This window comes from Alligator sinensis, unplaced genomic scaffold (assembly GCF_000455745.1).
Source record: "Alligator sinensis unplaced genomic scaffold, ASM45574v1 scaffold466_1, whole genome shotgun sequence".
Classification (NCBI taxonomy): Eukaryota; Metazoa; Chordata; order Crocodylia; family Alligatoridae; genus Alligator; species Alligator sinensis.
The window spans coordinates 269,554-279,827 of record NW_005842406.1 but is presented as its reverse complement, the minus strand read 5'-3'; the positions used below and the strand labels follow the sequence as shown (position 1 = coordinate 279,827).

General features: G+C 42.6%; 1 protein-coding gene across 16 annotated transcripts in view; it reads left to right on the top strand.

The window, feature by feature from the left end:
- The window catches only part of PROM1 (prominin 1), a 121,375-nt gene that overhangs the window by 59,899 nt on the left and 51,202 nt on the right, over positions 1 to 10,274 (top strand). For all 16 annotated transcript variants that reach the window (XM_025211443.1, XM_025211442.1, XM_006029950.2 and 13 more), the window contains one exon: positions 9,163 to 9,283. In XM_025211443.1, the coding sequence (XP_025067228.1) occupies positions 9,163 to 9,283 (121 nt within the window). The remainder of the gene's footprint in view (positions 1 to 9,162; positions 9,284 to 10,274) is intronic.

Genomic DNA, 10,274 nt, shown 5'->3' with positions numbered 1-10,274 from the left:
CTGTGGCTGCAAGGGCAGCTGTCCTCACATCCTGGTTAGTGAAGGGGTCGGGGGAGCTATAACTGCTCTGTGGTAAGAAAACCAAAGGCAAACAGCAAAACATATAGGTATTTAGAATTCATTTTATTATGATTATAGGGACACTGGTAGGCTTCCAAATTGCTTTAACACTGTAGATATCTCAATAAACCATTGCCCAGCTGATTGCTGTTTCTCTGTCTCTCACTCTCTCTCTCTTTCTCTCTCTGTATAGTAGTCTTCTGTTTTAATTGTGGAGGAACATGGATTTAGAGGTATTTTGCAAAGTGATTTAGGGATTTTTTTATCAGGAATTTTTTAGTTTTCAAATAGGGAACACCAGAATTCCTGCTAGGGAGGCAAGTGACAGGACCCAGGCAGAGGAGCCTTCTCAGAGCTGGCATCTTGGTCCCAGCCCAAGGAGGTAGACTCCCTTGGCCAGTTGGGGCCATGAGAACAAGCTTTGACAATTCAAAGCAGGCCACCATACTGGGAACATCTTCTGGGCGATACCTGTCCAGATGGCTGGATAGGGGGCACACATGGCAGTAGTGCCGCACAAAGGCCAACTCTGCAGCCACAACCCACTGGCAGCTGGCCCAGAGGGGCAGATACCTCTACTGACTGTGCAGTACCCATCCTTGTCTGGCAGGTGTGCAGCTGGTCACAGCCAGGCAGACTCGCCCACTGCCAGACTGTTGCAGTGGGTAAAGGGTGCAGGGACCTCACAGGGCTGCTTCAGCAGTCCAGCTGGCACAAGGGGTAGTGTCCACAGGTACCAGTTGGTTGGGTCTGAGAAGCTCCTGAGAGTAAATAGCCCTGAGCTCCTTGACAGGGAAGGTTTTTGTACTGATGGGGCCAGGACAGGTCAGCTTTTTATACTGCTGGGGACAGCACAGGTGCTGGCCCTGGGCTCTAGCTCCCCCTGGCTGCAGATCCGGGAGGAGCCAGGCAGGGTTATTTTGCCCCAGGTGGCACAGTTTGCCCACAGCAAAGTTCATGTCCGGGCACATGTGCTGAGGCAAAGAGCCTCAGCTCAATTTTGCACTGCTTCTATATGAGCTGCTGCAAGTGCACGTGCTTGCATATGTGGACACGCCCCATGAGGTGAAGCTGGACCAGGCTGCCCTGTGCCGCATCTGCATATACATTTTTGGGGGCATCCCAAGATTTCTGAATCATAGAATCATAGAAATTAAGAGCTGGAAGGGACCTCGAAAGTTTGAGTCCAGCCCCCCTGTCTGGGACAGGATATTCACCCCTTACATACTTACAGATGGCCACCAAGTCCCCACCTCAGTCGTCTTCTTCCCCAGGCTGAACAGTTCTAAATCCCTTAGTCTTTCCTTATAAGGTCTGTCCTCCAGGCCCTTAATCATTCTTGTGGCCCTTCTCTAGACCCTTTCAAGATTCTCAATTTCTTTTTTGAAGCATAGCACTCAGAACTGGACACAGTACTCCAGCTGGGGTCTCTCCAGCGCCAAATAGAGAGGAATTATCACTTCCTTAGCCCTGCTCACGATCCATTGGCTAATGCACCCTAGTATGCTATTAGCTCTGTTGACTACAGCGTCGCACTGGTGGCTCATGTTCATCTTGTGATCAACCATAACCCCGAGGTCCCTCTTAGCCATCATGATGGCCAAGATATCTCCTCCTAACTTCTATTCATGTTGCTGGTTACTTCTCCCCAGATGAAGCACTCTGCATTTATCCTTATTGAACTGCATCTGGTTCTGCTTCACCCACTGTTCCAGCTTGTCCAGGTCCACTTGGATCTGCATCTTATCCCCTAGGGTGACCGCTTTTCCCCATAACTTAGTATCATCCATGACCTTGGCCAAAGTGCTTTCCACATCCTCATCGAAATTGTTGATAAGATTGATAAAATGTTGAACAGCACAGGGCCAAGAATTGAACCCTGCGGGATACCACTGGCAACCTCGTGCCACGACTATACAAACCCATCCACTAACACTCTCTGGGTTAAGTCCTTTAGCCGGTTCCCAAACTATTTGACCGTGGACTCTGCCAGCCCACAATCGCCCAGTTTTTTTATAAGAGCATCATGGGAGACCATATTGAGGGCATTTTTAAAATCCAAGTATATGCTAGTAACTGTGTGTACCACATCTAAGCTGTTTATTACTTGATCATTAAAGGAGATGAGGTTGGTCAGACATGACCTGCCTGCAATGAAACCATGTTGCCTATCCTTCAGTATCATGCCTTGTGCCAGTCTCTCTCAAATAGACATCTTGATAATTTTTTCCAAAATCTTACCTGGTTCCAGTCATGAGTGGAAGGCTAATTAGCGCATGGATACTTTGTGCGGAGTTTGCCCCAGGTGGCACAGTTTGCCCACAGCAAAGTTCATGTCCGGGCACATGTGCTGAGGCAAAGAGCCTCAGCTCAATTTTGCACTGCTTCTATATGAGCTGCTGCAAGTGCACGTGCTTGCATATGTGGACACGCCCCATGAGGTGAAGCTGGACCAGGCTGCCCTGTGCCGCATCTGCATATACATTTTTGGGGGCATCCCAAGATTTCTGAATCATAGAATCATAGAAATTAAGAGCTGGAAGGGACCTCGAAAGTTTGAGTCCAGCCCCCCTGTCTGGGACAGGATATTCACCCCTTACATACTTACAGATGGCCACCAAGTCCCCACCTCAGTCGTCTTCTTCCCCAGGCTGAACAGTTCTAAATCCCTTAGTCTTTCCTTATAAGGTCTGTCCTCCAGGCCCTTAATCATTCTTGTGGCCCTTCTCTAGACCCTTTCAAGATTCTCAATTTCTTTTTTGAAGCATAGCACTCAGAACTGGACACAGTACTCCAGCTGGGGTCTCTCCAGCGCCAAATAGAGAGGAATTATCACTTCCTTAGCCCTGCTCACGATCCATTGGCTAATGCACCCTAGTATGCTATTAGCTCTGTTGACTACAGCGTCGCACTGGTGGCTCATGTTCATCTTGTGATCAACCATAACCCCGAGGTCCCTCTTAGCCATCATGATGGCCAAGATATCTCCTCCTAACTTCTATTCATGTTGCTGGTTACTTCTCCCCAGATGAAGCACTCTGCATTTATCCTTATTGAACTGCATCTGGTTCTGCTTCACCCACTGTTCCAGCTTGTCCAGGTCCACTTGGATCTGCATCTTATCCCCTAGGGTGACCGCTTTTCCCCATAACTTAGTATCATCCATGACCTTGGCCAAAGTGCTTTCCACATCCTCATCGAAATTGTTGATAAGATTGATAAAATGTTGAACAGCACAGGGCCAAGAATTGAACCCTGCGGGATACCACTGGCAACCTCGTGCCACGACTATACAAACCCATCCACTAACACTCTCTGGGTTAAGTCCTTTAGCCGGTTCCCAAACTATTTGACCGTGGACTCTGCCAGCCCACAATCGCCCAGTTTTTTTATAAGAGCATCATGGGAGACCATATTGAGGGCATTTTTAAAATCCAAGTATATGCTAGTAACTGTGTGTACCACATCTAAGCTGTTTATTACTTGATCATTAAAGGAGATGAGGTTGGTCAGACATGACCTGCCTGCAATGAAACCATGTTGCCTATCCTTCAGTATCATGCCTTGTGCCAGTCTCTCTCAAATAGACATCTTGATAATTTTTTCCAAAATCTTACCTGGTTCCAGTCATGAGTGGAAGGCTAATTAGCGCATGGATACTTTGTGCGGAGTATCTGGAGTACACACACATACTGAACAGTGGTGAGTTGTGTGGGGTCACCATGGCTTGAAATGCTGTTAACTCTGGTGGGGCCCACCTCAATAAACTATATAGTAAATCATGAGCCTTTTGGCTTTGGACTGATATCATGCTGTGTGTCAGTGGGGGTGGAGGGAGGACGGGAGGGGAGAGGAGCACATGGTGCTGATGGAGGCAGTGCTACTGCTGATACTTCTACACATTGTCCTAGTCTTCCCCTCCTCAGAACAAGTCGCTTGCAGAATCCAAAGAGCCATGTGTGTTTTCTTTTGGAACTCCACATGGGAGAAAGTGATGAGGACAAAGCTGAACAAAGCGAAGTGGTTCGGAGGCAGAGGAATGTCAGATATCTTTCTCTTCCTTTGGGTCAAGTGCATGAGCCAGGTTTGCAAACTAGCAACAGGGGTGGAATCCAAAACAGCCAGCTTTGTCGAGTATTTTGCAGGGTAGCTGCTGCAAGAGTAGCAGGTGTACACAATGACCTCTGGGACCCCATGGACCATGGTGTCCCCATGGTATGAGGTCCTGAAAAGCTTCCAAGAGAAATACGAGCTGCACGATGCTACCCCTAGTGACCCTGGTAAACCACCGCAAGATAATATGGGAGGTGGTAAGGGCAAGAAACACCATATTGCCCATGGACTTTCTACCTGGTGACAGCTGCCAGGCTGTGTGGGAGCGAAACTTCCACCAGAACCTGCAGAAAGAGCACAGAGACCTAAATTGGCAGGCAACCCACTGGGCACTCTCTGAATGGGCATGGAAAAACACTTCAGGGCAGAGCATTCCATCGAACTGCCTGAGCCATACCTGCCGCTAGCAAGTCTATAATCTATTTCTATTTTATATATAGATAAAATTTGAAAAAAAAGGTGTAGTTTGTACTATATGTAAGTAGGTACCAAAATGCTGCTTAAAATGCACGTATAGAATAGCTGTGCTAAAACCTGCAGCAGTTTCAAAAAAGATGACATGTATCAATTCTGGATGAATTGATACATAGTCTGTGGGTACTGTATGCAAATTACTGCAGCAGTGTTTAATTTGAAGGTCAGTGTTTTCAAATGGCTTCTCACTTCCATGGGCTCAGGGAAATCAGGTTCTGACAGTAAAGCGGGGTGGGGAGAGGGGCTTCTGGGGAAAGAGGTTGTGGGGAGGCAGAGGACAAGGGGGGCTACCTGACCCCTCAGATTTTCCTTGCTGCAGTAGTGAGTGGGAGGGAAGCAAATTCAAGGCAAACTTCTAATAATTAAATTCAATACCTGGACATTTTTAAAAAATTTACACATTTTCCATATATAAAATTTAATTACTGGGGGGTTGTCATATAATCAGAGTCATCTTCTATTTGAGCAAATATGGTAATAATCAGAATTCCAAACAGTAACTGCAAAAGTAATTCCAAAAGTAGCATGACTTCAATTGGAAGAATCCAAAGTTAATTATGGAGTTTTTTTTTCCACACAAGAGCAAAGTCATTAACTGTGAATGGGATAAATTTTCATATTACAATAACTTAAAAAAACAAAACAATACTAGATATTCCCAACTAGTCATCTGTCTGCCTTCTTGTAACTGGTAACACAGACCTAGAAACTGGTAAATTTTTTCATAAAGATCCTTAAATTCTGACCCAATATTTTGCTATATTTTTTAGTAGGGAAGAGGTTCTTCGTTTTTTGTATTGTTTTTCTTTTCTTTTCCTTTTTCCTTAGCACTTTAAATCTGTTTTAACATTTCTTTTCTGTGATTTGAAAGTTTTACTCTCACAACCATAGGAGAAAGCTTACTTTCTTCCCATTTGTATTAGTAATGTTTACACCAGTTCATGAAATCTCACAAGAAATTGAAAACGTCAGACTTTCAGGGAGACTGTTTAAACAGATCTACACAACTCTAATATATTATGGGAAAGTCAAGCCTTCTGTCATCCCTTCTCTGTTTCCTTTTCTCCTCCCCTCCTCTCATATAATGCATTTGTCAAGGTTCTGCTAGGTGATAGAAAGGATTTTCTCCTTTCACATTGTGTGTCAGTTTAGTAACCTTCACAAATGTAATCCCAATTGTTTGAATGCACAGTCAGTTTAGAGAATCACGTTTCCCCTCACTGCCCCCTCCGTTCAGAAAGCTGAAGCGAAAAATGATCACACTCAAATTCACAAAGTACTTTTTTGTTGGATTGAAATTGTTGACCTTTTTGCTTTGTGAGCATGACATTCAAAGGATATAAAAACACCCCCTTTCAAAGAACAAAGATGTCTTTATAAATTCAGTGGTGTGAGTTGCACACTATTTTTTTTTTATTTCTTGGTTGATTGACAGTTCTGTTTTTTCAGTGTGTCAAAAGAAAGCAGGATAATCAGTTTCCTTTGACTGTTTAGCTGGGAAAATATTTTTGAAATAATTGCTGTCTCAGTAGCATTGGGGGAAACAATGCACATGGTTCCCCAAAATGCAGTAGCCAGTTTATTTTTAAAAAATGGTTCAAATGATATCTTTTGTTGAATGGTGACTGACATGACTAATCAGGTGTTTTGGAGAGTGTTAGTTTTTATTTCAATTGGAAATTCTGCCATTTTGCCACTCTTGCCATCAGTGACACCCTTTGGATCAGCTGTTTTTAAGGGAGAAATTGTTAAACTTTTAAGAAGTTGTCTCTTTGTACTGACTCCTCCAATTTCCATATTGTCCCAAATCCTCCTTTTGGGAGTCAGGAGGGAAGGATTAGCGAGTCAATTCCAATCCAACAGCTCCAGTAGCATTTAGAATATGTAATAAGGTTTCTTCTTACTTTACCATATCCCCAACATTTGATCTCTCTCTCTCTCCACCCATACTGCTAAAATAATGTAATTGCTTTACTACTGCAGTTTCCTAACCCCCTCAAAGCCTGCAGTCTCTTCTCCCTCAAGTCTTTGGGGAAAAACTGCCATTTGAATTATCTTTGATGTTGATCACTCATGATCCATTTCTACAAAACCTCTCTAAGCCTTAGCGGAGGGTGACAGAAGTTTTCTGCTGGCATAGCCGCACTTCCCACAATGACATAAACTAAACTAGGAGAAACCTTCTGTCAGCATAGCTGCAGCCATTCCAGGGGTTTTGCCCATGTTATCACAATGGTAGTGATATTTTTACATTTCTAAATGGAATAGCTAGGGCAATTAAAACACTGTACATCAGCAAGGCCTTGGGCTATCACCCTCCCACATTTTTCCACACCCTCCCTCCATTGGCTTTTCTGCTTCCATAGCATCAAACACTATTTGTTTTTGTCCTGACTTAGAAAAGCCTCCTCCTTCCCTACCTCTCAATGGCAAAGTTGACTGGCAGCTTCCCTGTGCCAACAATGCCACTTTTTGCTCATCTGATTCTTTGCTCATGATTTACTACATGCTTCTACATAATTTGGCAGAATGGGGATTCTGGCCTGCTGGCTTCCCAGCATTTCTTCAGAATGGGCTTAATAATTACACAGAATGTCAGGTCTCCTTGACTCCAGTCAGTTTAGCTTGTATCAGTTGTGTTAGTGATTGATTTCCTGGCACTGGTGATCCATAGCCTGCTTTCTTAGATACATCATTGGCTTCCATATTGCCTGTATCTGTCTTAACCTGGTTTACTGCAATGCAAACCTCAGACTACCTAGAAACAACAGACTTGTGGTCTTCTGGGCAACATTTCTCATGGGAAGAATGCTAATACGCATGCTCAATGATATGCACTGCCTACCAGTTTATAGCTGTATTAATTCCTGAAAGATGTTAACCTGTAAAATTGACTTTTATGCTTGGAGACAGGTTCTCTTGTACTATTATTAGATTCCCACCCAAGTTGTATAGTGTAGATTTTCCCCACAACTAAGGCCAGTGGTAACGTGTAGCGGGTACACATGCACCCCCTGAGAGCGCTGGTGCCCCCCTTGGCCAGCTGTGCTGTCTGCTTAGGCGATGGGCAGGGGGAGCAGCTGGGAACACCAGTGTGCCCCCTGCAAGAACCGGCCAATTGCAGCAGCCGCTCCCAGAAGCAGCTGCAGCGATGAGCTGCAGTGATAGGCGGTCAGGGGATCGGCAGCAGAGGGACATCTCTCCCCCCGGGCAGTGAGATCAGCCGCGGGGGACCCCCCCCACGGTCAGCAGGACCAGTCGCAAGGTGGGCACAGTTACTGATGACTAAGGCTCAATGTTTATAAGAGCAGAGCTCTACATTTTATTTTTAAAAGGAACAAAATAGAACTAAAAAAAATCCTTATGGTTATGGTAAGTGTGTCAATTTAACAACTGGGAAACTTAGTTCCACTTTGAAATAAAGCTGAAAAAACTGTATTCTGAGATAACTTTCAGAAGTGTGTCATGGGCTTTTGGTTACCTTATTATTTTGCAGCGTGTTCATATCTATTTATCATTGCTTGCTTATATTTTGCAGTCAGAAAGGCCAAACTGGAGAAATAATCACTAAAAGAACAGTGACTGAAACACCTCTTTGCCTTCTACCATTCCTATTACTTTTTATTTTCTGACTATGCCACAACTCCATAAATATTATGTACATGTTTAACCACATGAGTAATGACACTGAAGTTAATGGGACTGCTTGTCTGCTTCATAGTTTGAGGCTATTCATTTTTTTAGATTTAAGAGTATGTACAAGTAGCAAGATTGGGCCTATACTGAGAAACATAGAGGAAGTAATTGTAATTTTTAAAGGCTATTTTGGGTGTCATTCTTTTTAATAAGTATTTAATCAAGTAGTTTCTTGTAAGTGTGTCAAGGTTATTAGATGTTTTGGGGAGAATATTAGCCTTTATATCCCATGCAGTTTTTAAAACCATCCGAAGTTGTAGTCTTTATACGTTGTGTCAGAAGTCTACAAATTACAAATGCAGTGCTGTAAACGTGATTTGCCATTATAAATTTTAGTCCTTCTGAAGACTTTTGGGTTAACATGATTCCATTCTTTATTAAATGCGTACAAAATGTAGTAGAACAGTATTGAACCTTATAGCTAATTCCTCTATGCCACCTAGTGGTTAAAGTTAGAATTTAGAGTAAAAATGAGACATTGCTTAAAAGTGATTCTGGGCTCGTCTACAGAAGATGCTGACTGTGCAGTAGCACATCGCAGCACGGACAGTGCTAATATATTACTACACAGTATTATTAGGCTACTGCACAAGAGCGTCAACTAAAAGACATTTGCCAGTGCTGCTAGCCACTGACTCTGGATATTGTGCATTTATTTAGTACTCGCTAATACAAGTACTAAATAAATGCACAGTAATGGCTGCACAGTAGCATCTCATGTAGACACGCCCTCTGTTGTTGTTTTTGCTTTTTTTTTAATTAGTAGAATGGTTATTATATACGGTAATAAATAATATATCTTGTTGTTTTTTTTTATAGTATTGGTGTTCTTTGTGCATATGCTGCGAACCAACACTTAACAGATCAAGTCCGGGGAGCAAAGCACCTGATGTACAGTAATTTTAAAGACCTGAGAATTTTCCTTAATGACACTCCAGGGGTAAAGAGATACTTATTTTAGATACAGACTGCTTATGTAAAATTTTATAATAAAAATTAACTTTTTCATTGTAGTTAGTGATGCATACTGGAACATATTAATTTAATTTATACCTTCTTGGGGACTGAGTTGCCTGGATTATAATGCAGAATGTAACACAAGATAAAGAAATGCGCGTACATAAATAATTATCCACCAGTTATTCTGTTGCCTTTTTCTGTTCATGAATGCCTTTTTCTGTTCATGGTACTGTGCATTGCTTAAAATGGGCATTAACCTGTGCCTGGGTAAAACTTTTAATACCAATATCCCATAGAAACCCCTTTTTTTTTTTTTTCTTGTTCTGGTACACTAGAACAATTTAAAGTTTGCTTGTTCACAGAGAAACGTACTGAATAGAAAGTATACCATTCTTGATAGCTTGCAACTTCCTCTAAATTCTCTAGATATTTTTCTATATGACTGTCTTCAAGGAATGGTGAATTCCATTACATTTTATATAGTAACTTTCCCATTTGCTATTTTTTTTCTACTTGCAAAAAAATAACATAGTCAAATAACACTGGCTTTGGCTACCTGTAAGCAATAGCATATCAGTTTCCCTTTTCTATGTGATTGTTAAGGTGTTGACAGGCGCAGTTCAGGAAATAGTCTCAGGCCTAGCTGAAGTGATCCTCCTGTCCTGATCACAATATTCCCAGTCTCAGATTAGTGTACTGCTTTTCTGCTGACTGAGGCCTCTGTGGTAATAACATGAGATTTCTAGGGGATCAAGACATCTACAACATTGCAGCCTTGGCTAGACCATATATATATTTTAAGGGAAATCTATCCAACTCTTCCCTAATTCTCTCCACATCTGGACATATTGCACATTCTCTTTTGTTTGTAGTTCAGGCATGCAGAATATTGTGACAGAGTCCTATGGGATTGCTGTGGCAAAAAAAAGTGATGGTCTTGTAATGTATCATATAAAGAATGGTTTTCATGG